The 16,581-nt window shown below is 38.7% G+C and overlaps 1 protein-coding gene across 1 annotated transcript in view; it reads right to left on the bottom strand.

Annotated features, from left to right (window-relative positions):
- Positions 1 to 16,581, bottom strand: part of VAV3 (vav guanine nucleotide exchange factor 3) — a 325,354-nt gene that overhangs the window by 142,275 nt on the left and 166,498 nt on the right. The window contains exons 10-14 of the mRNA XM_011369192.2: positions 15,034 to 15,102; positions 13,408 to 13,494; positions 9,490 to 9,575; positions 7,803 to 7,935; positions 7,311 to 7,420 (exon numbers count right to left, since the gene is read on the bottom strand). Coding sequence (XP_011367494.1) covers positions 7,311 to 7,420; positions 7,803 to 7,935; positions 9,490 to 9,575; positions 13,408 to 13,494; positions 15,034 to 15,102 — 485 coding nt within the window. The remainder of the gene's footprint in view (positions 1 to 7,310; positions 7,421 to 7,802; positions 7,936 to 9,489; positions 9,576 to 13,407; positions 13,495 to 15,033; positions 15,103 to 16,581) is intronic.

Genomic DNA, 16,581 nt, shown 5'->3' with positions numbered 1-16,581 from the left:
GCAACCCAAAGGCGATTTATTTCATTCTTTATTTAGCATTTTAAAGAACAGAAAGGGAAATATAATTCAGGGTCCACAGAAATGCATTTCTAAAGGCCCTTTTCCCCTTTCCAAATCCTTCAGACTCCATACCTCTCCCAGAGCCTCGCTCAACCAAAACCCAAAACTTCCTTTGCATTCCCAGATCCCAAAAGCTTTCTTTTTCTCTTTCTCCCAGTATCGACCCTGCAGTTCAATTTTGCTTCTCTCCTAATAAACAAGAAAGAACCTCTGTTCTTTAGGAGAAGACAAGAAAGGCAAAATTGAGCAGGCAAGTAAGGGCTTCTCTTTAACAAGCAGGGAGTGGTGAGGTGAGGGAAGGCTATAAACGCTACGCTTGGCTAGTTTTCGTCCAGCCACATAATCACGACTGAGAGAGAAAACTGGGGAGGGGAGGTTCCTAATTCAGCATAGTGGTCAGGAGAGCTTCTCTCACAAGGTGACATTTAAAGGCAAGATCTGCAGGATGAAGAGACGGCTACCCAAAGGGCGGGAGGCAAGACGCTGCTAGGTAGGAAAATTGGGGTGCATGCCTGAGGCTTGTGCATTCTCCGGGAACTGAAATACACTCAATCTGACTGGCAAAAGGAGCAGGGGTAAAATTCATGTGAGATGTCTCTGGAAAGATGAGCAGCATAAAATCATGGAGGGCCTTCTTAGATCCCAGTATGAATTTTGATATTATGCCAAATGCAATCAGTAGCCAACGGAAGGTCTTAAGTAGGGCAGGTCACAATCGGATTACTGTGGATGCTTCCAGAAGAATGGACTGGTAGGGAGGGAATAGGGTATGAAGACATTAATTAGAGATTCGGAAGGAAGGTGAGGACGAAGATTACAAACAGGGGTCAGATTTAATCTGCAGAGACCGACGAGAAATCAATGATTACACGCGGAGGGAGGAGGGCAATTTTGGGCTTCCATCTATTTATAACTGAGTCGGATTGGGAGGAAGAGATTATTTTAATAGAAATATCAAGAATTCGGTCTCAAAATTCAATCTAGTATATATTAACTAAAAATTATCATACTTAGAAGTTACAGTATTCAAATTCAATTACAGTAGCTCCCTCATTGTTAGATGCCCGGGGCTTCCAACAGTGTCTGGCGACAAAGCAAGTGCTCAATAAATATTTGTAGCATGAACACAATTTCCTCTGGTAATTATCTCTCTGGTATTCAGACTATCAGAGCAATAACGTTAGATTAAAACAAATTATGTTTGATGAAATATCATTTTAAATTTAAAATGTGAAAAACATTCTCATTGCTTTTATAATACAAACCAAGGAAGGTAAATTTCAAGAACACGTTCATGTCTAGTGGAGCCTGAGTGTGAGGAAAAGGCTTTGAAACATTGTTCTGTCTGACCTCTGATTATTTAAATTTTTCTTTTTAATTCTGTGGCATGTGTGCTTTTTATAGTGAGTGACCTGCAATGCCTTCTGGAAGTACAAGGGGAATAAATTTAAAAAGAAACACTGTGGCTTGGATTAAATGTGACTTGTGGAGTTTAATGGCCAGGAGCCCGCCCCCTGGCCCTCTCCGCCTGTGCACTGCTTCTTTTTCAGTGGTTCATCTTGGGAAAGAGCTCAGGGGCTGCCCCTCCCTCCGGTACCGGACAGGACAGGACCGGGCAGCCTGGTCCCAGAGCCACCCCTCCCCATCCCGACTCCAGTTCTAGAATTTCATTCCCTCTCCCCTTCCACAAACACTACGAAGGCTGGTTCAGAACCTACCGCTTTCTACCATAAGCAAAACTTTTTTTTTTTCCTATTTAACTTTTTCTTTCTCCAACTCGTCCATTAAAAAGCCTTCTCATTCTATTATCCAGTTTCTTTATTTCATATTTTACCCAACTTTGACTTATTTCTGGAATAGTTGAAGAAGCTGTCTGATCTTCTAGGTCCTGGTCACCGTGAAAAGAAAAAAGAAATCTGACTCCAGCTTCAGATAAAAGGATTTGAGTCCAGTTGCTTATTTTAGTGCCTTTCTGGGCTCTACTATAAATAATGTAGCACTGAACTTGCACAAATTCGCAGAAATGCTTCTGTGGTTGCTAGTTTCCTAAGCTATAAAATGGGTATGACAATGTTTACTAATTTAAATCTAACGAAATTCATAAAAACACACTGGATACAAGCTTATATCCACAGCTTCCTAATAATATTTTGAACATTGCTATCTGCACTCATATGCACATTTTCTAAAATCATATGGAAACTAGCTTCAGCTCATTAAAATATCTGCCATCCTATTTCACAGATAATTAAATAGAACTGTAAGAGACAGTGACAGAAAAGCCCTGTTGGAAAGAAATAAGAATACGCGACACCTAGCATTCAGTCTCTTAAAGATTTAAACATATTCTACATATTAAAGATATACTACAGCTCTTGAACATTACTCAGCTCGATAACTGCTCCAACGACCTCAAGAGCAATCAGTCCTGCTACCACTTCCTCTCCCAGGAAAAAAAAAATCCTTCTTCCTGCCCTATTCAAGTGGGTCACTGCGCTCTGCCCTTTGTTCAGCCTTTCCTGGGGAGGTTGGCCACATTCTGACACGGTTCACTGCATATTTGAACTGCTGGAAGTGGTTATGGCCAAAGGAGGTCAGAGAACACGGCTAGCGAGCAGGGATGGGATGCGCTCAGGGAAGGCAGAGGCTGAGATTTAGGTCGCCTCTAGGGAGACGATCTGCATTCCTGGATACCTACTCCAGTGGTATTCCTGCTTTCCCTATGGTCTTTTTTTAACGTTCTAAACAAAGAACAGTGTTTTAAATGCCTTAAAGGTGATTTGCAAATTTTTTTAATAAAAATGATCCAATCATCCTATATATAGCAGAACTGCCATCTTCCGTAAATAGAACTGGCAAGTATTTCATCAGTCTTAAAATATCGTCTCCCTTAATTTCCCACCAGCCTCCCACCAATGCTTCTCTTTCGATTTCAGGGTTCCTTAAAGCCACACCCTAGAATGCTCTGGGATGACGTGAAGGACCCACGTTAAAGGGACTGGAAGATGCCTGCCTATGGAGACACACAAGGCTTATTGTTTTCCATGTTCTGTCATAATGATGCAGGATTTCTTAGTTTTCTTTTATTCTCCATGGCTTAAAGAATAAGAGTCCTAGAACTTTAGATAATGGATTAAAATAGCAAATTTGAACCATAGGTAAAGTCTTAAGCTTTAGGACTTAGCTAGCTTATTCTACTTTCCTAAGCACAAGACAAGCGAGGGCTATCTCACAAAGCTGCAAACTGGGCTTTCTCGCATAATGAGCTTCAAAAAAGAGGGGAAGAAATAAAATCATGGGGTATTCTGATGCTTGAATAAAATTCTGACTAATTTTATTTTGCCATAAATGGCAAAATCCCTGCATACAAAAACCCTCAACTTCACCTCTGAGTGATCCTAAAAAAAAAAAAAAAAGATATTGCCACCCTCTCACCATCTGCAACGGCAGTCCATGGAACTCTGAAATACAAACAGCCATTTCCATGGATGTTTAATTATATTGTTGACGTGTTTGGAAAATGCTCACAGATTAAAAAAAAAAAAATCTAGTTTCCCTGTGTGTGAAACTATATTTTAATTTTTTTTTAATTTTTCAATTACAGTTGACATTCAATATTATTTTATATTAGTTTCAGGCATATGGCATACTGGTTGGACATTTATATAATTTATGAAGTGATCCCCCCATAAGTTTAGTACCCACCTGGCACTATACATAGTTACTACAATATTGTAGACAGTATTCCCTATGCTGTACTTTACATCCCTGTGACTATTTTGTAACTACCGATTTTGTATTTCTTAATCCCTTCGCCTTTTTCACCCAGCCTCCAAACCCCTCCCATCTGGCAGCCATCAGTTTGTTCTCTGTATCTATGAATTGGTTTTGTTTATTTTGTTCTTTAGATTCCACATATCAGTAAGATCACATGTCATTTGTCTTTCTCTGTTTGACTTATTTCACTTAGCATAAGACCCTCTAGGTCTATCCACATTGTCACAAATGGTAAGATTTCATTCTTTTCTGTGGCCAAATAACATTCCATTGTATATATGTACCACTTCTTCTTCATCCAACTGTCTATCAATGGGCACTTAGGTTGCTTCCATATCTTGGCTATTGTAAATAATGCCGCAATGAACATAGGGATGCATATATCTTTTCTAATTAATGTTTTGAATTTCTTTGGATGCATACCCAGAAGTAGAACTGCTGGGTCATAAGGTAGTTCTATTTTTAATTTTTTGAGGAACCTCCATACTGTCTTCCACAGTGGCTGCACCAATTTGCAATCTCACTAAATAGTGCACAAGGGTTCCCTTTTCCCTACATCCTTGCCAACTACACTTGTTTGTTGATTTATTGATTATAGTCATTCTGACAGGTGTGAGGTGATATCTCACTGTGGTTTTAATTTGTAATTTTCTGATGATTAGTGACCTTGAGCATCTTTTCATATTTCTGTTGACCATCTGTATGTCTTTGGAGAATGTCCGTTCAGCTCCTCTGACCATTTTTTAATTGTGTTGTTCGTTTTTTTGGTGTTGAGTTGTATGAGTCTCTATGCATTTTGGATATTAACCCCTTATCGGACGTATCATTGGCAAACATCTTCTGCTATTCAGGATGTTGTCTTTTTGTTTTGTTAATGGTTTCCTTTGTTGTGCAATAACTTTTTAGTTTGATGTGGTCCCATTTATTTTTTCTTTTGTTTCCCTCACCTGAGGAAGTATATTAGAAAAAATATATATATTACTAAGAACAATGTCAGAGAGTTTACTACCTACATTTTCTTTAAGGAATTTTATGGTCTGGGTTTTACATCTAAGTCTTTAATCCATTTTGGCTTCATTCTTGTATATTGTGTAAGAAGATGGTCCAGTTTCATTTTTTGCATGTATCTGTCCAGTTTTCTCAACATCATTTGTTGAAGAGACTGTCTTTACCCCCATTGTATATTCTTGCCTCTTTTGTCATAGATTAATTGACCACATAGAGGTGTTTTTCTTCTGGGCTCGTGATTCTGTTTTGTGGTGGAACAATTTAAATTCATCCATATTCCTACATGTACGTGTCTGTAACGCAGTAACTGATAGTGGCCTACAACTACCCATTTCTCATTTCTTTCACAGTAAGAGAGTCTCAATTCTTAGCCAAACACAATCCTGCCTGGAATAGAGATTGTATTTTCTAGGCTCCCTTGTCAGACGTGGCCACATGACTAAGTTCTGGTCAGTATTATATAACAAAAGTTTGTGGCATTTCTGCAAAGGATCCTTAAAAGGGAAGGAACACCTGCTGCTGCCTGAAATGTAGATCCTTTAGCTGGAACTCCAGCAGCCATCTTAAATGCCGAGGTGACCAACCTTGAGGAGAGAAGCCAAATGCTGATAATGACACAGTGGGAAGATCTGAGCCTGGGTCCCTGCCGATACCCCAGCGAGCCACCACCCCACCCCTTGTCTACCTATCCTAGATTCCACATGACAGAGACACAACCGTCCATCTTAACGAGTCTTGTATCCAGCATTTAGCTGCTTGATTTATGGCAAGTGAACAAAATATTAACCTATATGCCTATCATACAGCCCAAGTCCATGTGCTTGCTCTGGACAAGAAATTTAACTTACCTCCTCTGCAAACATTCCTTCACTCATCTCATGATTACACAGCTGAACAGAACCCATAAGAAAATACTAGCCCAGCATTTTTCCTTGAGATCAACTCTGCCTTTGAATATTATCACCAAGCATCTTGTCACTCCAACCCTAACTGCTCAACTCCAAGTGGTGTCTAGCACTTGAAACCTCATTAACATAGCACACTAGGTTTATAATGCAGCGTACTGGGTGGAGGTCACCAACTTCATCACTTGTACCCAAAACCAAAGGGGTCCCTGTGGTATAGCCATTGCATTAATGCGCACAACTACTGACTTCTTTTGTTTAATTATTGTAATCAATAGCAGTAAACTGCAAGAACTAAGATAGTATACTGGAAGATGCCCTACAGCCATAGGTGTAGGACTAGGATTCCAAATACAAAACGTTAATAATAGTGATAATAACTGACATCACTATTCTTTAATATCAAATGATTGTTGTACTATTTGGCTAGCACTCTGCTTGATACATATTATCTAGAATTCGAAATATTGTTATCCGTATTTTACAGAGGAGGAAACTGAGGTTCTGAGAGGTTACAGAACTTGGCTAAAACAAGCAGCCAGCTCATGGCAGTGATTATCACTGGATCTAGAGTTGTCTATAATCTTAAAAATATCTTAACTACAGAAACTTATCTCTCAAAATATTAGATAAAATATTCATAATAAAATCTCTATTTTTTCACTGTAGAACTAAAACAATCTAAACCTTCCTCCGTTTTATATCGCCATGAGCATTTCTTAAAACAAAGCAAAAGAAAAAAACAAACAAACAAAATCTGATAGAATTTGTCTGCAAATGGTAAATAATGCTAGAATACAAACGAAGCAAATCACGAAAGTATTTTTTTCTTAATTTTACCTTTTGTTAGCAGTTTCAATTTCAGGGTGACCTTTATGTTTCTATAACCAGGGTCATTATGCACCTTTTAATCCATAAACATGAAAACTAAAAAGAAATCCCTATAATGGCGTGTTCTTGTGTAATTACATCTCTTTATGCCATTCCTTTTGAAACAGGTCTGAATTATTTCCCACCTCTTTGTCAAGCTTTCACTTTAATAAAAAGAAAGAACACTGAAAGAAACCAAGCCCTTAAAGCATTCACTGAATACGTCAAGCAATTTATCCAGGAATCAAACAATAAATGAGTTAAAGACAAGGGTTGGGGAGAAATCAATCTTTCCATTAAAAGTATGTGCGTGTATGTATATGTGTATGTGTTTGGGGGTTATTTCTATTCATTTAAAGATATATATAAAACATGGTAATTACATTAAAAGTTTATGATTAGAATTAATATATTCATAGGCTGCTGTAAGCTAGAGAATTAAAATACACCCAATAAGAAGAAAGTCAAACAGAAGGTTAGAGCTCCCTCTTTCTTTTTCTTGCAGAAATTTACCAAAACCTCTCCTAGGAGACCACAGTTATCAAGCAGACAGCCTAGCAGCACTCGTGTTCCTGCAAAGTGCATCTGTACACATGCTGCAAGCATTAGCGCACACTCACTGGCAGTTCATTATTCATAAGACATCTAAGTAGTAGGGGAAAGAGCACTTTTAAAAGTAGAAATACTCACAAAGCCATTTCGAACTGTTCCAGCCATTTTTTCTTTAAATCTTTTGTTTTGCAATAAAATTCTAACCCATTTTGTCCTTGGGTATGGATGAGGTAGAAGCCATAAGACCACTGTTAAAATTAATATTCCTCAGGTTAATACGTATCATTCGTTAATAACATCATGTTTCCAAATTCACTAAAACACCACATAATCATCCACAAACCTCTCGTAATGTTACCCACATACAAACTGTGGCCAAGATCACTGTAGTTTACTTCGTATCTACGACAATTTCTATGCCAAATGCATATTACTGTCTTGATCATTAAGGCAGAAGGGATCATATCAGCTATGACTGTCCAATTATTTCTCAGACGCTTGCTCCTAATCAATTTTCGAAATACAAACACCTGAATCAATAAGCTACCTCTCACATGCATGTATTAGCACCCTTTCCTTGAATTTTCAAAGTTATGAGTCAACCAGAGTCATTAATTTCCAAGAATTCACCTTTTTATTTTCTTTATCAGTTGTAGGATTGTTGGCTATCTTGTACTGCTGAAGATCTATTATTTCCTTCATTTCATAGTTATCACCTTTCCTTTTACAGACAATCACTGCCAAATCAAATAAGAAGATATGCCTGAGAGAGAGAGAAAAGGAGAGAGATTGATTTAAAACAGTTTGGAAGCATGTGTGTTAGTTCTTCCCTGGTACAACTTAATTATACCAACCAAACATTTTTCCTTTGAGTTAAGACAAAGGCAGTGCTTGCTGCACACTGGGAATGAACTGGGTGTATCCTGACACTACCCTTTGCTAAACGAATGGCCTCACAGTACCTCGGTCTTCTCATTTAAAAAATAGGCAAAATTATAAGAACAATATGCACACTGCAGAGTTGCTTAAGAAGCAACTGATATGACATAAAGCCATGTTCTTAAGAAATTACTTTTTCCGTTTAACAGCTACACATTTACAGAATAACATTAATGAAAACAATAGCAGTCAAATTCTATTGACCTTACGAGGAGCTGGCCAGAATGCCTTGAGAAGTGTTCACCCCTTTCACAAAGATGACTCACTTAATTTAAGTCCCCAGAATCCTTTGCTGAGGTATTATCATCATCTTCATTTCATTGGGGCGGAAACTGACTTAGAGAACTTAGGTAATTTGCTTAGGGTCATCCTGCTAGTGAGGTGTGGGCAGGATTCAGACCCAGCTCTAACTGTGGGACCCGTGCTTGGACCCTGTATGTCGTCCCTCATGATTTAAAAGATGGCTGAAACACAAACTGAGTGGTGTATGACATGCCAAATGTAAATTAGAAAAATTATTAAATTTACATGTTGCTATTTCTCTTCTTTGTTATTAAAAACAATGTATTTGGGGAGAAGAACAAACCATATAATGCCATCATCCAATACCAATACTCGGATCTTTTTGAAAACTTTCAGTGATTCACAAGCAACATATTTTTTTTAAACAACGATAATGATACATTCGCACAGCTCTAATACTTGCATCACTTTCAAAGCTTATTTTCCTGGAGAGGCTGAAAGGTTATGCGTCTCCTGAGAGCTACCTGTAGCGTCTGGGTATCAAGGTGGAAGCAAGAGATGATGCTGCCCCCTACTGGCTGACTTTCTCATCTCCAAAGGTTCCAGAAAATTGCCACTTCAACTAAATGACAATTTGTGTGCGTGCGTGTGTGTAAAATTAGGGACATGAGGCCAAGCTTAATTTTCAAGGACTCCGCCTACGAATTCCACTCAAGAAAGTTTCACTAAATGTTTCTCACTTAGACGTCTTCCTTAGGGCGTTTTGTGTTATTTTTAGTTATTTTCACATGTATACTAAAGAAATCAAACAATGTGTTTTGACGGTAGTTATCTGCTGTTACTTTATCCCTACTCTCATTTTAATGCGGAGGACTTTTTGTTTACCCTAGCTGACACTCTGTGTTTGCCATCTTCATCTTGAGAACTTAAAGAAATCGACAGATTCCAAAACAGAGAGCGGACCACCTAACATAGTCATATGAGAACTTTTTAGAAAACCACAGGTTGATCTGTCCCCTTGTTTTTCTTCCTCTGTTTCCCTCCTTTGTCCTGGAGGAACCGCTCTCAAGGTTTTCTCGATCTTGTGATACTAATTACTTATTTTGAAAATAAGTGCTGCTCCTCTTTTTCTCACCTTTCTTGTTTCGTGTGCTTGTCTAACGTGGTTATTCGAATTTCACCATCTCCCTGAGGTCGTCCAAAAAGCAAAACTGGTTGGTTCTAAAATATAAAATTCACATGGCTCAGTTTTTCATAACCACATAAAAACAGAAATCAATATTAAAGAGGACATTTGCTAGAGACAACGACCTTCTTATATTACAAATTGTATTCTTTTGCATTTCTGGCACACTTATTCTAAAAAGCTCAGATCTATAGGATACGCTTTCAAAAACAGTCTGTCCCTTGGCCATCCCAGGAGGTATATTGAGATATTAATTAATTTTACATATAATCCTAATGGGGGAGTTAGGTACCAAAAGAGAGAATGGGAGGAATTCAAATCTCGAGGAAGTTACAGCTACTAATATTTATTGAGCATCCACTGTGTTCCAGCTAGTGAAGAAGGCAAAATGATACAGATGCTGCTTTCATGGAACATCCTGCCCAGTGGGGAGAAAATACTCACGTAAGAATGTAATTACAAATGTGCACCTGCCATGAAAGAAGCATTTAGGAACCATGAATGGCTGAGGGACTTATCTGGCATAGGGAGTCAACGATGACATCGCCGATCTAAGACCTCAGGAATGAGAAGTTCTGACTTAATGATCAAAAATAATAAGCCATGCCTCCAGAGGTAGAACATAAATTTTTTAAAACTATTTATGAGCACCTACCACACCAAGTGCTAAGAGAATAAAAGAATTGGCTGAAAATTAACATCTAGGAGATTCAGTTGAATAAAAAAGACAGATACGTAATTAACTATACTATAAGAAAGCATAAAAATAAATGTTCCCTATCAAAATGTCAATGATGTTTTTTGCAGAAATAGAAAACTCCATCCTAAGATGCATATGGAATCTCAAGGGACACTTCATAGGCAAAACAATCTCAAAAAAACAACAAAGTTGGGGTCCATTCTTCCTGATTTCAAAACTTTTTACAAAGCTACCATAATCAAAAGTGTGGCATTGACATAAAGACAGATTTCTAGACTAAGGGAATAGAATAGAACACCCAGAAATAAGTCCTCACATATATGTGCAAATGATTTCTGAAAAGTGTGCCAAGACCACTTAATGAGGATAAGACAGCCTTCCACCAAATGATGTTGGGGAAACTAATACACGTAGCCAAAAGAATGAAGTTGGACCCTTACCTTACACTGCATACAAAAACTAACTCAAAATGATCAAAGAGCTAAAAATAAAAAGCTCTGAGAAGGAAACATAGGAGAAATGGCTTATGGCATTGGATTCAGCAGTGATTTCTTGACTCTGACACCAAAAGCACAGGCAACAACAACAAAAAGATTGATAAGTTGGACTTCATCAGAATTAAAAAATTTTGTGCATCAAAGGACACTAACAACAAAGTGAAAAGTCAACACACAAAATGGGAGAAGATACTCGCAAATAAAAAGTGTAATAAGGATTGATAGTCTTATCTACATATAGAAGGATATATGAAGAAAAACTCTTATAACTCAAAACAACAACAAAAAAACCTTAATTCAAAAATAGATAAAGGACTGGAACAGACATTTCTCCAAGGTAGATATACAAATGGCCAATAAGCGCATGAAAAGATGCTCAATATCAGTAATCATTAGGGAAAGGCAAAATCAAAACTACAACGAGATACTACTTCGACCCGTTTGGATGGATATGATTTCAAAAAAGAGAGGAAAGTGCTGGTGAGAATAAGAAGATATGGGAACTGCTGGTGGGAATGTAAAATGGTGCGGCCACCGTGAAAAACTGTGTGGCTCTTCCTCAAAAAATTAAACACAGAATTACATACAATCCAGGAATTCCACTCCTGGGTATAGAAGCAAAAGAACTGAAAGCAGGGATTCGAACACATATTTGTACACCCAGGTTCATAGCAGCATTATTCACGATGGTCAAAAGAGAGAAGCAACCCAAGTGTCCATAGACAGATGAATGAATAAACAAAATGTGGAATATATACAATCAGTGCTATATTATGTAGCTTTAAAATCTTTTTTTTTCTTTTAAATAAGGGGAAATTCTGACACCTGCTACTACATGGATGAAATCTGAAGACATGCTACATGAACTAAGCTAGTCATGAAAGGATAAATATTGTATGATTCCACTTATCTGAGGTACCTGGAGTAGTCGAATTCATAAAGCCAGAAAGTAGAATGTCGGCTGCCAGGGGCTGGGAGTCGGGGAGAATGGGACTTAGTGTTTAATAGGTACAGAGTCAGCTGTGCAAGGTGAAAAGCGTTCTAGAGATGGATGGTGGTGATGGCTGGACAATGTGAACCTACTTAATGTCACAAAACTGTACACTTAAAAATGGTAAATTTACTGTTTTACATATATATATATAAAATTTTTTTTTTTTTTTTAAAAGGCTGAACAGCTGTCTAGGCAATGTGCTATGGTATTACAAAGAGAAAGGGATGATGGGAGATGAGGGAAAAAATTTCTTTCTCTTGGACCTTGAAGGGAAGACACATTCTAGACTCTGACAATATTATGACCAAAGGCAGAAATATTACAATGTTTGGCAAACTGGAGACCTTCCAACACAGCAGGATTGCTGCACGTGAAGCACGCGGGCCGGTAGCTAAATTAGTTCAGGAAAATAGTTTGGGGCCAAATCATCGAGGGCCTTACAGATCACGCTAAGGAATGCTGTCTGAATCCTAAAGGCAACAGAAAGTTTTGACCAGTTTGGGAAAGAGAGTGAATCAAGAAGTCTACATTTTTGGAAACCCAACGATGTGAAGAGAGGATGAGGGACGACTGTGACTGAAGGTGGCAGGTAAGGTCCTGGACTGGGGAAGTGGCTGATGGGTTGAAAAGAGAGGGGCAGGCTCAGGATGTTTCAGAGAAAAAAAAGAAAAGGCCCTAAAACCGCTCTACTGAGAAAACGCTCGTAAGTCCTTTCATGTATGTCTGTTTTCACTGCCCACGGCTTCATCCCGGCCTCCATCATCTCTCTTGATACCTCCTCAACAACCTGCTGACCGGTCTGCCTGCTAAAGGGGTTTTCTTGAAATGTAAATGACTGTGAAACTCTGATTAAACCCTTTCCTGAGCTTCCCACTGCAATCACAATAAACCCCAACTCAGCGCCTCGACCTGCAAGGCTGTGGGTGCGTAGTTCCGCCCACTTGTCCCACTCCAGGGCCCACTACGCTTCCCTCCACTCGCCACTCCCAGCCACTCTGGCCTTTCAGCTTCTTGACCTCCCCTGGCCCTTGCTCACCTCTGGGCATTTCATTCTAAGGCTTCTGCCTGGAATCCTCTCCCCCCAGATCTTTGCGCCACTGGCTTCTTCTTATCTTTCAAGTTCAAGAGGTGAATGACTCAGAAGGACTTTTTCTAACCACCTAAACTAGGACTTCCCGTATCGCCCTCTGTTGCAGCTCCCTGTTCACGGCATTAACGTCAGGGTAGCATTTTCAAACTCTCTCCTCGCTGTCTCCTCAACCATGAGACCATGTTGTTCAGAGCAGCAGCCCAGCCCCAAGCAAAATGGCTGGCACGCAGTAGTCACCCAGTAAATATACATTAAAATGAATAAGTTAACGGGAATCACCCATGAATATGTAAGGGTGTGAGGAAAGAAAAGAAAAAAATAGACTCCAATGTTTAGAATTCAGACTGCTGGGGGAAGAGGCACTGTGTGATTAAGGTGAGAGGGACAAGCGATGGCAGAAAATCCCTGGACAATGATATGTCACAGCTGCCACTTAGGCATCCATGTGGACGCTAACGAATGGGAATAGCAAAAAAACCGAGAAGAACAAAAACTTGAAGGTGAACTATTTTTTCTTCAAAAACAACTTCTGGAATGTTCCCCAATTTATGGGTTAGGAAAGCTGGATGGAATGATAATTACATACCAAATTTTCTATAGAGAGCTGAAACTGTTTAATTTCACGAAGTGTCTCATTATCTCTCTTCACTTCATTCACATATTGTGCCAAGTCCTAAAGAATAAAGAGACGGGGACAAAAAAGAAGGCAGTATAAGATCGGAGAAGAGATGAGAACTGTTTGAAAGAAAACACATCATTAATTTCATTAACGGCAAAAGTATACCACAACTTTTCAATGACAATAAAATGAACGCCCTATCAATCAAAACTGCATCTCAAAGGCGAGTTAAAAATGTCTGGACTACAGCTGGGAAGACTGAAGAGCTGCCGATTACCAGGCCCCCCACCCCCCCGCCACCACCCCCAGAAGAGTAAGAATAAAAAACAAAAACAAGCAAAACATCCCCCCCTCCCCCAGAAGAACAGAGAGGGAACTAAGTCAGGAGAATGTAAATTCCAAATGCTTTTATAACTGACTTTGAGAGAATTGTATTTGACACGGGTTAGAATACAGGCAATAATGAAGCCTTAGCGGGGAGAAAAAAGTAAGTAAAGGTTAGACAACAAATGTAGCAGGACTATTTTCTGCAGCCAGCTGGTGTCTTAGTTCCTGAGAGCATTCAGCCAAGGAAGACAGTTCCTCGGTGAAGAGTTAATAAAGGAGGTGAGAGAAACCAAAGAGCACTAGATGAATTAAAGTGAACGAGCGACGCCGGCCACGTGTCTCCATGCGCCCTCACGTATTTTAAAATGTCTTTTCTCATTTTTTTGAGGAAACATTAGCTTATCTCTCCACACTGTAACTAGCTATTTTTATTATATGTGTTCTAGATTTTCCTGTTTTCTGGGTTTTTTTCTTGTTGTTGTTTTTATTTCTCTATCCTCTTAAATTCACCTGCAACAGCAGAAACATAATGCTGACAGGAAAGCGGTTCCTAACTTTTTTTAAATGAAAGGCTGACTTTTCGTAAGATGTGTCTACAATAAATTATTGTGTGATGTTTCCTGACAGAGTACTAAAATCAGCTAAACAGCTATTACTAGAATTAGGAGGGTGATCACATTGTAAGGTATAAAAATGTCAAACCACTATACTGTGCACCTAAAACAAATATTACATTGTATATCAACTATACTGAATTTTTAAAATTATTTTTAAAAAATAAAATCAGCTAAACAGTAGAGCCAATGATGAAATTGGCACAGGGACACAGGTGAGTAATTACTGCTCTCAGCAGAGTCATATGGGCGTTTTATTTTTGAGAACATATTTGCTTATATTTTAAGGGCAAAAATTATTTCTTTCAAAGGCAATAACATAGAAATTAGGGATTAACATAGAAATTAGGGATTATAGATTCCCCAATATATTCAAAAAGTCTGCCTTTATCTACTTATAGTCCTTGATTTTCAGATTTGCCTGAAAATAGAAACCCAAACTGAAACCAATTAAATCCATGCAAGGGTATCTATTTCAGTTAAAAATATCCAGCTCTCCCCACGAAAAACAAAACTATACAAATACTGACATATGTTATATTACAGATGTAGATATATTATATTAGAATATCATACATATGTATTAGCAGTTTATATTCTATTGTTTTTAGGCAAGAATAAGAAATACAGGTTAATGACACATTTGCCTTACCTTCATGGCATCAAGAGCCAGTTTCAGATTTGCCTTCTCTACAGGATCGGCAGTGTGTTTGACCAGTTCCTAATTGGAAGATATAGTTTAGTACTACTGTCATCAGATTAATGTCAAAACAGAAGAAAATAACGTTTAATAATTTTATCATTTTTTACCATTGTTACATTTATCATTTTATGACACATCTTAATATGATGTCTGATGTCACCAGGCTCTATTTTCATCAAAAATCAAACTCCGAGAAAAATAACTAAAAGAACACCATAAAGACGCCAAAAGAACATGAGACAATGATGGGAAACTTTTTTCTTTCAAAAATGGACCTGAATTCTATTCCCAGATGTAATGAAAGGTCCTCTTCTTGACAACTGAACTGCCGCTTTTCACTCGTGTCAAACTTGGCTTCCGTCAAGCTTTGGTTCCGATGACTACACCTTCCTTTGGCTTCACAGACACTAAGACTTCCTGTGTGCTGCTGTTACTGTCATTTGCTGTCCCCCTTCAATTTCTGCCCATTCATCAGTCTTCCATACTTTCTTCTTTATCTGCACCTTAAAAAGTTACTGTTCTCTAGGTTTTCACCTTAGTCTTGTTATACTTAATTTACATACTCTACAAATTTTATCGTAACATCAGCTATCACCTAATGGGACAATCGCTCTTAAATGAATGTGCTCAACCCGGAACTCACGCCTGAGTCCCAGCCTCCTATGTCCAACAGTTCGACCTGGATATCTCACAAGCCCTCAAATCCAACACATACAAACTTCATGCATCTTCACCCCTGACCCTGTTTTTGTTTTATTGAATGATGGCCCCCCCACCAGTGTAACCGCTTATGCCAAAAGCTGAAACGTACCCCAGACTCCCCTCTCACCACGTTATGGTGATATTCACTTTGATCCTTCCCCTTGAAATCTTTACTGCCACTTCCTTGGTTCAGGTCTTTTTCAAATGCACCATTAGAATAGGCTTCTGACTTGTAGTCTCTCCTCTCTGCAATCTATTCACAATACTGACATCAGAGTCAGGTTTCTAAAGTGTAAATCAGATCCCGTCTCTACCCTAATTAGACTTCTGTGATGCTCACGGAGTCATGGGGTTGTCATCCGTACCTCTTAGCCCCATCATGATCTGAATTCCGCAAATCTCTCCCAACTTCTCTACTTCCACCCACGCAACCTACATTCTCTGCATCCTAAATTAACTACAATTCTCAAAATACGTTCTAATATCTGATCCCATGAGGTATACTGCTTTCTCTCCTTAGAACGGCCTTCCTCTCTGATCCATCTGTCAAACTCTTATTCTTCCTTCAAAGCCCAATTCAAGCATCACTCCTCCGTGAAGCTTTCTATGACAGAGGCCTCTAAGTTTCCAGTCTCCTTGGCATAATTAACTAGGCCTTTATTTGTACCACCTCTGTCCCTCTGCATACTATCATAACATTGTGTTGTACTTGGCAGCTTGCTTTTCATGGAACTGAACGTACTTTTGAAATTTAAAATACAAAACAATCCAAGAGAAATTAGAAAAGTTCGCTGA

Source organism: Pteropus vampyrus, unplaced genomic scaffold (assembly GCF_000151845.1).
Source record: "Pteropus vampyrus isolate Shadow unplaced genomic scaffold, Pvam_2.0 Scaffold6, whole genome shotgun sequence".
NCBI lineage: Eukaryota > Metazoa > Chordata > Mammalia > Chiroptera > Pteropodidae > Pteropus > Pteropus vampyrus.
This window is presented reverse-complemented; position numbering and strand designations above follow the sequence as displayed.